A 16654-nucleotide genomic window follows, 5' to 3' on the forward strand; every position below is an offset into this window, starting at 1 on the left:
TATATTGAGTAGCTTTTGCTTTAAAAAGCCAGTCTGATATTTAAGTATACATTTTCAGACTGTCTTTTCATCTTTCTGGTAAGGAGACTTGATCTGACAACTGTCACTATAAAACTGAACAGATCATTAGTTTAGCAAGTGCTTTTCCATAATTTTATTTCCAGTATTTTCAGCCTGGAATCATATTTACTTTCACATAATCCAATGAGAGAAATCCATACTATACAACTCTGAACTAACAGGGGACATCTTACAGTAACATTTAATCTGGTGGATGGCCTTCTTGTAGCAGATTTGACACTAATATGGATGGTCATTGTTGATGGTCACTTGTGGAAGAACTAAGCAACATAACAGAATGTAAGAAAGATTTTTTATTTCACTTTAAATCCTTCATATGCCTTTCATCATTTTACTGCATTTCCCACACCTCTTCTGTATAAATATACAGATATGTATAAAGTGTATTTACTGTAGCAGGAAAATATAGTAAAAGTAAAGAAATAAAAGAAATATTACTGTATCATTCAGTCACCAGCAGCACTGTGAATCATTAGCTCATTAGTGATTTTCTTTTCCAGTACAAAACTGACATCAACAAACTGCTGAGGTGGCAAAATACACAACATACTGTACTCACTGGCTTTTCCATTTTAACTCAAACAAAACACTCAAAGGGCACCAATCAGAAACAGACAGCAATGGGTGAAAAGTGATAATCCTGTCGTGACCTTATCACCTGCTGACACCCACAACCTAACACAGGGGAGTGGTTAGATGGGTGACAGTAATAACTCAGCACTTCAGCACAACTTCTCAGCCAACTCTCACAGAACCCCCAGTTCATCCATTAGCAGTCTGACAGTTTAGTGTCGCATAGCAGTCCCCATGGAGGAGATGTGAGCTTCTGCAGTTCAGAGAACCATGGCGAGCCAGCCCGCGATCATAGCAACGCCCCCCATGGGAGCCACCTTGCGTAGGCCAGGGTCCCCCGTCAAAGCCTGGTGGTACAGAGAGCCACAGAACATCCCCATACCTGCTATCAAGAGCGTACCAGCCTGTATATATGGAGAGAAGGAGGTACATAAGCATTTACTGCACAGTATTTTTCACAATTTTTCAAATGTGGTTCTTCTTTTTTTTTGTTACTATCCCAGCATTCTCTCAGTGAAAGCACACCAAATGTTATCTTGCTTTCAGTATTCACAGCAAATGCACTGCCAATATTACGAATCATAATGTAATAAAACCAACAGACAGATAAAACTGTTAAAATAATTTCAGTGCTCAATTGCTCGTTATAAAGGCACAGTTCGTTCAAGACAGCATCCTCTGTAATTATGGCCTGAAGAATACTGATTTTCTGAGTGGGAAAGACAGGAAATGGCAGAATGACACTATCACACTGGTTCAATTTTAAAGGACACTCGAGTGCATCCAGCCCTGAGAAATGGTATTAGGCTTCCATACTCACCACAGCGGGTTTGCCAGAGTGGGCAGCACCCAGCAGGGCCAGGCTGTGGTAGAAATGGTACTTGTTGGCAGTTTCAAAAAGCTGGAGAGGCACACACACACACACACACAGAGAGAGAGAGAGACAGAGCTTGAGAAAAAAAATCTGTCCTCTCCAATCAGTCTTCATTTTAGTGAATCAAAGATTTTCTGGGACAGTTTGGCGAGGCTGGAGGAATATTTCATGAGTCACTGGTGTAAAAAGGGGATGGGTTATTATCAGTTACCTATTACATCATTTTCATCAATCAGGCCAAGGTATCTAATAATCAGCTAGAAAGGTTTGAGGGAAAAATCTACTACATACTACATACCACTATGCGGTAATCATCAGGGTCAGTGTTTTTGAAACCTAGAATGAGAGATATGGAACAGAACAAATTATGCATGTAGTACATTGCTCGGCATATTATTCTCTTATAACCTGCATATGAAGTTATTATTAAACTGGCAATAAACCTTTATGATCCTATATAGATCCCTTCTCACACTCTATTTCAGTAATAATTTCCTTTTTGAACATGGACCACCTAGTAACTAATGACACCTTGTGTTTCTTTTGGTTTGTGTCAGTGCTTGTGAACCGTGGCACAGTGGTGACATGATAAAACAGTGGTCTTTGGGCATTCTCTGATGTTGACAGCCATTGTGCAATGTAATATCTCAAATTAGATAGTAGGGTTAGTACCCCCATCCTGGTGAACCAGCCCATTGTCTCGTTTATCTATTTTCAAGTTACCATAGAACAGCAAACAGCAACTTGGACATTTAACTGCACGTTTGCCATTGACCCTCTCTTTAAATATACCTTCTTCCACCATGACACTGAAGGGGCGGGTCACCTTGATTACGAAATTGTTTATTTTATTAAAATAACATGCAGCCTGGTGGGTCTTCTCAATGCCGAATTAAGCAGTAGCATATTAAACATTACCTGTATAGATTTATTCCTCTGTTAAAGTAATGCAAATGTCTCGATAAGTAAGCTAACCTTAAATTGAAATGTTTTCGTACGGAAGCTGGACTAAGGACGGTTGCATGACAGTCCTTCCTAGCTCTGTTTACTACTTCAGCTCAATGAAAAGACTCGTGCACGAGTACCGAGTATAAGCTAATGTTGAGTCCCTACCGTGAGCCCCGTATGCTCCAGCTGCCACGGCCGAAGCCCCTGACAGAGCCGCTAGCCTTCGGACAATAACAGAAGCAGTCATGTTTTCTAGCTGCGTGCTTGTATCCCACAGGCGGAAGACTGACGGTTATGTTGCCTTCACTGTCTATTTAAAACTCCTGCTTCTGACTGTGCGGCGTTACGGATTATATCTTTCCCGCGCAAAATAACGAATCGTAACAAAATGTAACAGTAAGTGTATTATAGTTAACATAGGGCCGCATGGTTGAGAACGGAAACGCACGCCAGCGTTTTACAAATGTACTGTCATAATCGCAATGTTTGCATGCATTAATTGTTTATTTAATCCGTGATAAATTAGTCTAAAACATCAAACAAAGCCTACAAAGGATAGTAAACAATAACTAAAATAAAATAATTTTTCCACTCTCAACTGCCTCATATCGCCTGTTGAATATTACACCACTTTTTTTGAGCAATCCCTATTACGACATTCCTATAAGTACTTGAACGCCTCAGCACCGGGATATGAAACTGCGCTCATTCCAGGGCTCTGGGCTGCCACGCTCGCCCGTTATCTATTCAGAAGTTTGAACCAAAATGGCGACTGCCGTGCCACAGTTTCAGCCCGGGAGGCAAATTTCATAACTCTACCAAATAAATCTGACACTGACATGACACTTGAGCAGTCACTGAAGTGCTTTTAGGCTACTTATTTAGATTGTGTATATGTGGGTGTTTTACAGGCCTATGGCGGATTAGTTGTGACTTTCAAAAGCTCTTGTGTAGTATTAAAGAAGGCAACGTACACCCAGGTAAAAGAAGAAGAAAAAGAAAACATTCATTTATTTTTATGTTACTTTAGTCTGCTTTTGTGTTTAATCTGGTGCTATCATGGTAAAGCTTGGAGGACAGTAAAGGATGAAACTCACTGTAATTCACCAATTTGTAAATGAAAAAGACAATCAAACACATTATGTTTCACCTCTGCTTTGTTCACATTTGAAATGCATTATTCATGGCGGGGGCCTGAATTATACGATTGTGCTGCTTTTGTTTGCATAATTAATTTTCTCCACAGATGGGTTTACTTGGCTTTTGAAAGCTGCCCTTTTTTCAGCGTCACCATATGCACCAAATTGCCACATAACACTGAATGATAGGCTCAGCGGTGTGGAGGGTGCATTAGCGTGTAGCACTCTGCAATTTGTCCATCACTGCAATTTGGGAAACACTGGTGGATTTCTCTGCTTTAGTGAATTACTCCTAATGTTTGGTGTGTTTTACTGCCAGCAGATGTGTTGGGGACTAATGCTGATGTTACCCTTTGATGAAAATACACTAATCCCTGCTGAGAGCCCACCAAAAGGGGGTGCTGTATTGCTTTCTCATCTGACAAAGTTTGTCCAGAGAGAGGGTGTATGTGTGTGTGTGTGTGTGTGTGTGGTGCATGGAGGGGGCAGAGGGACTTCTTCCAATTATCATATTGAAATTACACAGGGTCACACTGCATTACTGGAGAGTCGCTAAACCACAGTTTCCGCCAAGCCTCGTCCTTAGCTGACTTTGACACTGCATTAACACAATGCATACAATTAACACATTTTAATGACCATGTAGCTAATTAAAAATAAGCCTTCTGAGTCAAGCCTTCATCATCAACTGTGAACTGAACCTGTGGCCAGTGTGGGTGTGTTTGTGCACAGGCCTCTGTGTGTGTTGTCTCCATCATATGTAGTCATGCACGTGTGGTCTTTTGTCTTAGCATGGTGTGCAGCGCTTCCCTGCATGTGTTCAGTTCACATCTTTATTGTCCCTCAAGGAGAAAACTCATTTGCAGTGGGTCCAAGAAAACATAGATACAACATGACACACAAAGGATATAGAACAGAGGATAAAAAGAATAAAATCTTCTGTGCAAGAGCCGTCATTCGTAAGAATCCACTCACACACACACACACACACACACACACACACACAGGTCATTTTCATTCCAGCCCGTGGCAGATGGGACAGCAAGGACAACAATAAAGTATGGCTTTACATCTTGTTTTCACAGACAAGCAGCAAATTATCTCTAAGTCCCAGCAGCCGTGTGCTGTGAGGTTCCTCCAAGAGCTGACATCCATCTCACTTCAGCCAGTCTGCCTGCCCCCCCCGTGACTTCCTTTACTCTCCGCCAAAAACCTTTGGGCAGAGGCGTGCTCATGTATGTGTCTGATCCCCTCAGATTGCTTTGCGAAAAAACAGCCAGGTGCACGTCTTGGAGAGAGAAAATGCGAGTGAGCACTTCCTGTAGATGGGAACTGGTAGCTTGTCTCCCAGCCTGCACATTTACATGACAGTTGCTGGGCCTGGTGGTCGTCGCAGTGGCGTGGCGTGGCAGCGACAAAGACGGGAGCGTTGCTTCTTTGCCATCCGTTCTTACATTTCAAAACAAGTGAGTGCACACCTGGAATCTCACTTTGTCTTTCGACTTAATGTACTGCCGTGGGTTGTTTTGAAAATCCAATTTCCTATTCTTGTTAGCTGTATTGTTGGGTCTATCTGGTGGCGATGCATCTTTATTCTGCAATGGAATTTTAATGCGCGGTAAATAAAGTGGAAACAGGCGGTCTCACCTACATAAAAACAAAGATTCTGCTTTGTTTTTCTTCAGCAGGTAACAAGACAGATGGAACGACAGCAGCAAGAGCTCAAAGTTGTCATTAATTTAAGAAATAAGTTGCACCGTGAATGATGCTGTCTGAAATGGGAAAGTTGTGCAGTAATACTTTTGGAAATGTCAGAAGTGTCATCCATCTCCTTCCTTCGCTGTCACACTCTCAGTTTCTGGTGTCTAAGGGTGAAAATACAGCAGGGAAAGAGAAAAAAAAAAATCGAAAACAGGACGGCCATTCCTGCAAGTGATGAAATCTCTTTTGTGCGCCAAAAGCTTCTCCTGCTGGGTGGTGCGATCCCTCCCCCCCGAGACTGAGATTTTAAAAAAGAACCCAACATTTCTGAAATTCTCCATTAACCTTGATGTGTTTTGACGGTTGCAGCCCTTCACTGTCTTCGCCTCCTGCTTTTGAGAAGCCTCAGCCGCGGCCAATTATCTATCTGTTGGGGCGCTTTCGTGTCTTTCGAGATGTTTAGTCACAAATGTACGTATTGTGCCCCGGTGTCACAGCTTTTCATGCTCCAGCTCTGTCACTCGTCCATGTCATCACATCCCTTTCAGCAAAGAGGAAAGAAAGAGGGGGAGAGAGAGGGAGGGAGGGAGGGAGGCAGAGAGGGATAGAAGAGACAGGCCTGTCGAGTGACATTTTGTCTGGGCGTCCAGGCTATTGTGTGCTAGGGGAGACAACACCAGTCATTGCCATTACACTGGCTGGCAGAGTGGCACACACACACATACACTGGACCAACAGAGCCTCAGGAACACACACACACACACACACACACCACACACACACATAGTATTTGTCTCCATTCTCATGTCAACACTGAAAAATATTGTTTCCATGGATGTTTCCACCAAAACACTCCCATTTTCTTTCTTTTGTTGATAGCATGGCAGCTTGTTTCTGATACTGAGCTGACTATATATGTGCAGCTCTAAACAATACATTCAAAGCACATTCAAGGCTTATTATTAATCCACTGAGTGGTATTCAAACGAAGTCACTCTCCTTTTAATGTCAGGTTGTTTGTCCCCAGCATTTATGCTCGTAGAGAAACAAACACTCGGGCATGCATAAGCATAAAATTTCAAATATGCATACACACACGCACACACATACACACACAAAGTTGCGGTAACAGCAGGCTCCCCATGCCGAGTGAGCATAATTAGCACGCTCGTTAAGCTCATCTGCATCTCTCTTCAAAGGAGATCGATGCAAATGGATGGGATTTAGCCACTGGCAGCAATTAGGCCAAAAAATATCCTATCTGGGGAAACTTGGTTACAGCCAAGTGAAGTCAGTTTCATCGCGGGGGATAAATGTATTTTCTGTCCCGGCACCGAGCAACATAGTAGAATCCAAAATGAATGCTTTCATTTACTCTCATGTCAAATCAAGTTCTGTTTAATCACTTTCGATGCCAGCCCTCCTGGTTATCATATCATCCAGGGCTTTACAGGAGAATGAAGTTTCATTAGTAGAATGTGACTCTGTAAACCAGTTTTATTCTACTAACTGGTATTGTACAATGAGCCACACCATTGTTACATGTTCCTTCATTACTATGAACATGGGCATTGTAGTTTATTTTTACTGCCTGTGTCCTGCTGCTGTAAATACTAACCAGCAGACAAAGCATGTATTTATCCACTGGTGGAAATAACACCCAACAAATGCACTATTTTTTCTGTTTGGGTAAGAGTTGTTCATCATCAGGCTTCATCCTCTGGGCTCCATAAATGGCTGCACCAAATTTTACGGCAATTCATCCAATAATTGTAGAGATATTTCAGTCTAGACCAAAGTGGCGGAGTGTCTGACAGGCTGACATGGCCATCACCAGAGTCATATAAAAATGTAGTTGACAAAATAATGTCAGCACAAGGTCCATTCAGCTTTTAATGGGATCATATTACCCTGTGTCTGGAGCTGTCCAGTTCATGGACTTATAGATGTTCGAATGTCTGTGTTTTGAAGACATTGGTTTTACTTTTTTACTGTTTGCGATCCAACTGACCTCAATGTTCTATGTGTAAAACTCTTAACAGTAATAATTAATATATTTCTTTTGTTCACTTAAAAGTAAATTGCATATAAAGTAATGTGCTCTGTGTTAGCCAGCATAGAGGCATTACTTTTCTTTGAAGGTCAACAGGTCATCAGTTTACAAAACTGGTGCACCATTTTCAGAGTTAACCATCAGAGTTAGAAAAACTCATCAAGTATTTAGGCAACAAAATAATGTTAAATATATTCTTTGGGCTGCATTATGGAAAATATAATAGACAAAATAGTCCTGAACCAGGGTTTCCTCCCTCTCAGACCTGACTGCCTCCTCCCACTGCAATACTTCCTGTTCCACATCCATGTACACAATCTCATTGACCCAGTCTGGCCAAAGATGTGCCTTTAGTCACAATAGTTTGCACAAGGTCATTCACAGACACTCCTGTAGAACCGTCCTGCATTTCCTGTGTGGCACTGACTTGTAGAGAAGCCTCCTTCTTCTCCAGAAGTCCTCGTTCCAGCTGAGATGAAGGTGGTCCTGGCTGGATGCAGCAGTGCTGTATTTGATGGCAGAAATGCTGCCCGCTGTGGCAGAGAGAAAGCTTTCATCATGGTCCATTTGGTGGAAGGACTTGGACCGACTGACAACCCTCTCATAGATGGCTTCAACTATGGATGAGGCTCCAACGGTGCAGACACCAAGCAGAAGTCGTCATAGAGACTGACCCAAATTGACAAAGGCAGGAAGCTGCTATGCTATGCTATGCCTACCCCCATTTTTGAACATGAGTTTTGAATGTAAACCGCTGGAATATTCCCTGACTTTGACTGGTGGCTGAAACATCACATCCTATTGTTGAATGTGTCTCTTCCTTCGTCCTCAGTATTTCCACCATTAGGTTATATTTGTGTGCCAGGGTCAGAAAGTGAGAAACAGAGAGAGAGACAGAGAGGGAGCGGATTAGCCGGTGAACATCTTAATCAAAGCTGTCACATAACATGTATACCAGTCACATCGTGGCGTTGTCCTGAGGGCTGCTGCAGCTCAGCCATTCATCTCATTCACTTTACCTTGCATGTTCCTCACGTTTCCTGGCTCCATCAGGCTGTTTTCACACCTCTAATGAGTCCCCTTCTGAATGCTTCTTTTTCTACCACCACACTTCAATCTCCATGGCACCGCACTGACGGATGAGCAGACGCTCTGAGCTAAATTCAAGGCAGAGAGTAGGGAGGTTAGGGATTGGTGTTTGTGTCTGTAAGTTCAACATTATGAGGCTTTTAATATTCTAACGAGGCAAATGTCGGCTAAAAAGGTGATCAGCGTTCCTCCCAGCCTGAATTCTATCAGAGGAGTTAATTAGGGGAGTGTTCGCCCGGCTTTTCAGAGGGTTTTTGTCGATGTCTGATATGGAAGGAGGAGTGCAGGTTATGGGAGGTTAAGCCTCGTCCAGCACCCAGCGGTGAGAAATGTAAAGATGGCGGTTTCGGGGCTTAGCCTACAACCAAGTCTCCTTTGTTTTGAAGACAGAAGAGCTATAAAGAATCAAAAAGAAACCTTTTGCAACAGCTTCACGGCTGGGTTTTATATAATTCTGGGCTCATTAGTCATATACCTGGAGCGAAGCTGGCATTGGGAAGCAGGAAGTTGAACCAAAGTGGAGGAGCTTTTTAGCTTTTATTTGTACTCTCTCTCTCCTTCTCAAAAAATAACATTCACAATAGAATGTTCATCCATGAGAGAACCAGCTCCATAGGTGACTGGCAGGTCCCTCATTTAATGCTGCTTGACTGACATAATGGAGAATATAATGAAGCCCTTTTTTCACATTTCCAGCATGTGCAGGGAACATACATCCACCATGGTTTATTTTAATGGCTGTATATGCACACACTTTACTCTGGAGGAATACTGTCTGTTTTTTTCTTCATTCTCATTTTCTAAATACTCACCTTAAAATGAGTGTACCCACAGTCTGCCTTAACTATAAAATTAATCTGTATGCAGCTTTCACAGTGAGGGCATTTTTTATTGCTGTTATCTATAATTGCAAAAAAGAAAAAAGAAAGAAAGAAAAAGAAAAAAAAAAGAGACATAATTACTTGTGCCAAGTTTGGAAGACAGACAAATATTTTGGAAGTAATGTTTTCAGAGTTGCATTTTTGAGGACACAAGGCTGTTTGAGAATGTTTTGTTAGGAGAAGAAAATGTGTTACTGGAAATACCAAGTGTTCAAGTGTTACTGAAGTGTGTTTGCACTGTATTGTAACATCTTTTTACTTCTGTTTTCATTTTCCATTCCATTTATCCACAGAAAATGTAAAACCTACTCTGAATCAGCTTGGCACTGAATCATGTTTGCTTGTTAGAGTAAATGAAGACAGGTCACGTCAGTTTTATCTATATGGTGACAAGTCACAACAGAGGTTATCTCAGGACACTTTTCATATATGCTCTTTATAATATCATTTACAGAGACCCAGTGATTTCCAGAGGTGAACTTTTTATTTTACCCCTTAATGTCAGGGAAATGTCCTTGACTGACCTCATGCTAGACGACATGATACCACCAGCTGGACTGGAGTTTCATCAAGAGGCACCTTTGTCGCTACATTTACCAACTTTTCAGCACTTAGCAACTTAAAAAAACACTCTCCCAGCTAGCAACAAATCTCACAACTTTTTAGACAAACTTTAGCTATTTTCTGTGGAGGGATCACCAGCTTTACCTCCGCAGGCAAACATCTCTATGTATCTCATTCAAGTGATCACACAGCAGTTGACATAGATGTGAATGAGCTTCTAACTTTCTCTCCGACTGATCATTTTTCAAATAAATAGAGATGAAATCACAGCACAGCCATTGTCTTACTAATGAAACGTAGGCTGAATGGGCCATGTTTCAATCAATATTTCATACTTTGTCTACCAACAGAAACAGAAAAACACATAAATATAGATGTTAAGTTAAGAAGTTGTTTAAAGTGGTTCCACAAGAGTTTTCAATTACAGCCTCAGTTTCACACACAGACCATACACGGTCCAGCCATATGCTAGGTTTTGAACTAGTCTTGTTCTAATTCACCCTGCGTGGCCGTGTTGTTTTGAGACATCTGTCTCCGAGAACTCTGCCTCCACACAGCTATGATGGAGGGGAGGGGAGTTTTTGATACTCTGAACATCAAAAAACATCATTTAAAAAGCTTAACTCTTTCTTCAGTTAGGGGTAGGTTTACTTTGGAAAAAACACAACTCCAGCTGAAAGTAAGCTGGTTTGCACTCAGAGTAAAAATAGCCTTTTAAAGTTTACACAGAGGAAGGTATCAGCCGAGACATTTGTGCTTGTTACTGTTCTGCATTACAAAAGATTAAAGCAGAAGAAAAGTCCCAGGGGAGGTTTGTAGATTGAGAACCACTCTGCTAGATACAGTTCTGTACATATTTCCTTAAATCTACATCCTTGTTAATGAACTAGCTACTGTGCCATCCCTCCACATCCATTGCAAATCCACTAAGTGATCTGTCAGCCATTATGCTCTCTTGTACAAACAGCATCTAGTATTGTCGTCAGTACCGTCTATTTGTTTCATTCTTATCTGAATCCTCCTCTCCGCTACCGCAACAAGCCCAGTCTCCCCATGGGCGCCATTAAGGTTTCATCTAATCACCTAATCTAATAAGGCTGAAAAGTTCAAGTGTTCTACACATTGCAAGCAAACTATTGCTTTAAGCTGAACGTCATCCATCTGGAACAATGATGTTGCTCGTGATAGAGTCGTTGAGATGTCTGTCATTTGGATACTCTTCCCAGAGGAGCCACTTTCTGCTTTCATTATGTTGATTTAGCTCTCCTCCTTATGCTCTCTCTCTACATTTCAGAACGCTTTGCTCACATGGCAGCAAGCTGCAACCAAAACAAAAGAAATGTGAGCAGTGGATGAATTAAATATATCAAAAAACAATTACAGTCAGCAAAATGCCAGGCCAGGATAAGTCTGCCTAATAACCTGTAAAATGATGTCTCCTTCTGCTTATTATTCATAATGGAGCGCATGCACACGATCCCAGGGATACATAGACGCTCAAGCACAGTCACACTCACCAGTGTTTGTGTTGGTGCCCGTGTGTGTGTTAGATAATGATGCAATGTTTTGACTTTAAGGATATTCTGGTTTATTAAACTTTATTTTGTATTTATTTATTAGGCTTATAATCCGTTACACTTAATTACTTATTATTGCATATTACCCACAAACTGGTGACAAACTGAAGGAGAATCCAACATGAAGTGTCTTAATAAGGTGTTGGCCAGAACAGAACAGCTTCGGCGTGCCTCAGCATTGATTCTCCAAGTCTCTGGAACTCTACTGGAGGATGGAACACCATAGTTCCAAAAAGACACTCCTTCATTTGGTGTTTTGATAATGATGGTGGGACGGCACGGTGGTGCAGTGGTTAGCACTGTCTTGCCTCACAGCAAGAGGGTTCTGGGTTCGAGCCCTGGAGCTTTTCTGTGTGGAGTTTGCATGTTCTCCCTGTGCCTGTGTGGGTTCTCTCTGGGTACTCTGGCTTCCTCCCACAGTCCAAAGACATGCAGGTTAATTGAGGTGTGAATATGATTGTGATTGGTTGTTTGTCTATATGTGTTGGCGATCCATACAGGGTGTACCCCGCCTCTCGCCCAATGACAGCTGGGAGAGGCTCCAGCCCCCCTGCGATCCTTAACAGATAAGATAATGGATAGATAATGATGAGGAAACAGGTGCTAGCAGTTTCTGAATGTCAACACTGAAGTTAATACAAAGGGTAAATGTAAAATTATCACTCAACCTGTCCATTGTAAATATCCAGATGGACTTTTTGTTTCAGCTCTGACCCTCTGCACTTGCCATAGTCGTCCATGTGCACAGTTTTCCAGATTATTACAAACATATCAGGTGAAGCTGCGGTCGGTTTTACCTTCAAACAAACTAGTTCAGGTAATCTGGATAAAGTGTTGGCTCTGAGTTGTTCCTTACCCCCCTGGACTTCAATGCAGCAATGTCACCATTTTTTCAGATATCAGCAGTAGTGACTTTAAAGTCATAATCACTAAAAATGATGGAAAAAAATAAGACCTCTAATAAACTGAAACTCTAGAATAAGGAGAGGTGTACTCAGAAAAGTCAGCTTTGAAGGTCATCAGCATACTCTTTAATGAGGGAGTGTGTAATTTTTGCAGCAATTAAAATATCCAGGCCAGTGGGAAAGCAACATTGTTTTTCAATGAGAACACTGTAATTTTTAAATTAAAGCAGTTAAAGTGACAATAGAATAAAGTAGAGGCTCCTCCATATTTACATCAAACACACTTTCCCTTTATGTGAGTTTACTAACTCCTTACTATAAATAATACATCAGTCCTGAGCTCTCTCTCTCTCTCACAGACACATGACACAAGCATAAGTACAGACCCAGCATATGAACCTGTTAATGTTAATAATGACTACATGTGCATATCTGATCACAAGGCCATAAAGCCAAGGTTTTCAGGGGGCAGAGGAAGTAATGAAAAATGCAAAGTCACACTGTGCCTCTCTCTCTCTCTCTCTCTCTCTCTCTCTCTCTCTCTCACTCTCTCTCTCTTTATACCTCAGTGTGGCAGCTTGCGTTGAGGGAACATGTGGCGCTGCAATTAGCACTGGCCGATTCATGGATGCGGAGACTACGCCAGAGCTCAGATGGGTACAATTAAAAGCAGATGCCACTCCAGCTAATGGGGTGTGTAGGTGTGTGTGGTAGGGAGATGCTGAGTTATATAGACAGTGAGAGAGGGGTGGTGGGGGGTGGGGTGGCATACGCTGGGAACCGATGCAAGTGGAGCTACTTTAGCACTAATCTGGTGGGCTCCCTGCTGCTATAGATCAGAGAAGAGGGATATGATCCCCGACCCCAAGGGGCCTGGAGGTATGCTGAGGAGCAGAGATACAGGGAAAACAGGTGGTGGTGGTGGGGGGGGGGTTCAGCGAGCCTGGGAAATGGAAGGCAGGTCGAAAGAGGTAGAAAGAAATCGCCACGACCCTGGGTGAAAGAGAATGGCTTACTGCAACAAGGGAGTGGATGTAAAATAAGGAGAGGAGGTGGGAAGGGTCCACAGGGAGAGATAAAGCAGGCGGAGGAGACGTGTTGTGGTTGCATAAGCACTAATTTCACTGAGGAGATGGTGATCATGTTAACAATTATTACTTTTTTTTTAGGCATAAATTCTGGACATTAGTTTGATGTGTATATAGAATTCATTAATGAGTAATGATTACATTTGCCTTTACATCTCATTTGACCTTGAAGTTGTGAATGATTTAGCTTTTAATCCACTGAGCATCAGAAGCCCAACATCCCTCTGACTGAAAAAAAAAGTGTCTTTTCAATTAATAATGTTTTCTTCTATAATTGATATTTTCATAATAACAGTACATCAAATGACTGTATAAAAGGCCATATCAGTAACAATATGTCAGTGGGTGTTGACCAAAAAATAAATCTAGTGTCATTGCAGGTTGAGTTGTCTTTGAATAAATTTGGAAATACCCATCTTGCATTGCGGAAAAAAAAAGTGCTTCTGAAAGAGAGAGAGAGAGAGACTGTTTTTTAAATCAGCATTGACTGAATTTTTGGCTGTGGACAGCAGAACAAGCTGAAAGCACAACTCTGATATAAAGTATAGTTGATATTCTGAATGTGTTAGCAGCCAATGTGCACATCTAGCTGACATGAAGCAACAGTATCGTTTATTTGGAGGTGTGTTTCTGGCCACCTGATCAATAGAAGTCCAAAGCTCACCCTCCTTTTAGCTCTGTTTTTCTCTCCAGCAAGAAATATCTGGCTCTCCAGCTGCTAAATGCTCTTCTATGTTCATAAACTGGTTGCTAACTCAGTCAGTCAGTCAGTCTGCTGTTTGGTGCTAGAGCTTTATAACTGAAAACAACTGCCTTCTGCAGAAAATTGGGGTTGATTGGAGTGGTGAAAGTGAAGTGAAACTGTAAATTATCTATTGGAAAATAAAAACAATGAGCTAGAAGACGCTAAAATGCTCTGTAGAGCTTCAAGCTTTAAAGACTCTGGAGGTCTCAGAAGCTATGACAAAGTATGGCGAAGGTGTTCTTCAAAGGAAAGATCCAAAGCTCTCTTCTGGCAAAAAGTTAATAAGCTTTCATTCAGATGGTCCCACCCTGAAGAAGACTGTTTGTGCTGCTAGCACGTGTCCACGATTTTATGAATTTCATTATGAAATAGCCATCTGAGTGAAGGCTTTTTAACTTTTTGCTGGAAGAGTGCCTTGGATCTTTCCTCTTATTTGAACATGTACTGTAGGTGTATGACTTTTTTTATTATGAGAATAACAACCCAGCCTCATGGCACTTCATGAAATACTTTCATCTCTTGATTCATGGCCTTGAATTTTCCTTTTTTTTCCCTGCGACAATGAAATATTGACCAGCGGAGACTACAGCATTATTACACTTATTTATGGTTATGTTTTGGCACTCAAAGAACTTGGTTAAGGTCAGGGAAAGTTTGTGGTCTGGTTTAAAACAGAAAAAAAAGTGAGTATTCCATTAAATTTTTACCAAAACCATGATCTTTTACTTACCATAACCAAAGTGCTTTTGTTGTGTAAACCTGACCACAGGACTCTGGGTGAGAATCCTGGTCTCTGGTGTAATGGTTGTGCATTTTGTATGCCTGCCATCCACTCCAACCACCTCCTTGCAACTCCACTTCAAAAAGTATATTTCCAATTGAAAGACATACCATGAAAGTCATGCTGAGTGTCACGAAAAAATCAAAAATTCATGTCCATGTACATGAATCAATGGGTAAAATTTCGTAACTATTTCAACTGCTGTGAAAGTGGGTTGAGAAAAATGATGCTAGTATTGGGTAGCATCATTACGTAGCGATCGTCTGACTGCAGAAGGAGGAGGACATGAATGAGAAAACTGTTGAGGAATGACATCTGTTTCATCTTTTCTCTCTGTCAAAATGCTAAAAAATTACAAGGTCAGAGTAAGGCAGGGGGCACACCACTGCTACATACTGTTAACTCTCCATTGAACTTCATAATGCTTAAGCTATTATTCTGTCCCAGCACATCCTCTGCAGCTGATTGTGATTCACCCCACAAAAAGAAAAGGAAGAAAAAAAAATTTCCAATAAGTAACACTGTGCTCAAACATAAATCCAACCTTACAGTGATAAGTGGGTATGTGAGAAACACAACACGATGCCAGGAAGGTAAAGACCGGGACAGGGGGAGGGGGTAAGGAGGGGAGATCTGCAGTTACTGACCCGGAGGGCAGATGCCTCGTGGTGGGGCAGAGAGGTAGAAAGAGAGATGAGAAAAAGGGAAGGATGAATAAATGTGAAGCTACAAGGAAGTCAAGAAAGATTACCAATGACGAAGTTAGAAGTGAAGAAGGGGAAATCAGACTAAGGAATTCAGACAGGGTGAGATGGGTAAGAGGTTTAGAGGTGCAAGGGTGAGAGCATGGAGGACAAGATAAGGGCACAGAGGGGAACAGGAGGAGGGTGTGGGTTTGAACTTCCAGCGTCATGCTGTTATGAGTATGAAGCGGTTAAAGGATAATAACTACTGCAGGAACAGTAGGAGGCTGAGCAGATTTCATTTAATGTGCATTTTCCTCTTCCCCTCTCCTGGCAAGCTACCGTCCACACTGTGCTAAAGCCCGGTCTCTTTTCCCCTGAACAGCTTTGAGAATTAAGAGCTCCTGGCATCGACTCACTGGAGTTTGTCCTCGGCTATTTGGAATGACATCTTTGCAGGCCTTTTCTCTCGCAGAGGAATAATAGCCTCTAATTACGCGTATAATGCGTACTGTGTGCGCAGGTGAGTGTGTGCATTACTGCAGTCCTTAGAATTAGTCATAAACGAACAAATAATTGTTTCTCCTTGATATTCTGTTTTAATCTCCGTAACAGTGCAGGCTCTCACAGTCTGCAAACACAGAGGGGATTTGTGGGCATGCTCAATAGGTCAGGTTGCAGGAAAGTAAATTAGGTGGAGAGAAAATGGGCTTTCTGCATACGGTGGGTGCCTCAGACAGAAAGGTTAATGGCTTTATGAGATTGCAATGACATATTATTGCAAACGCCTCCAAGCAAACAAATTATTTGATTGTAATATCGCAGAATGTAGCTTTTGTTGCAGCCTGTTGTTAATGGAATATTAAATCCATAGGCCTGTGTGTATATGTGTGATAGTGGCCTACAGCAGCAGGGACATGTATAAATGTACATGCTTATGTTTATGCATTTATGTGCATGTGTGTCTACATA

General features: G+C 41.7%; 1 protein-coding gene across 1 annotated transcript; it reads right to left on the minus strand.

Annotated features, from left to right (window-relative positions):
• Positions 1-359: 359 nt before the first annotated feature.
• Positions 360-2804, minus strand: tmem256 (transmembrane protein 256). The gene is made up of 4 exons (XM_018703923.2): positions 2642-2804; positions 1827-1864; positions 1475-1555; positions 360-1058 (listed from the first exon to the last, which is right to left on the minus strand). The coding sequence occupies exons 1-4, from the start codon at positions 2721-2723 to the stop codon at positions 915-917; spliced, it is 345 nt and encodes a 114-aa protein (XP_018559439.1). The 5' UTR covers positions 2724-2804; the 3' UTR covers positions 360-914.
• Positions 2805-16654: the final 13850 nt, after the last annotated feature.

The sequence above is a fragment of the Lates calcarifer genome, linkage group LG14 (assembly GCF_001640805.2).
Source record: "Lates calcarifer isolate ASB-BC8 linkage group LG14, TLL_Latcal_v3, whole genome shotgun sequence".
In the NCBI taxonomy this organism is placed as follows: Eukaryota; Metazoa; Chordata; class Actinopteri; family Centropomidae; genus Lates; species Lates calcarifer.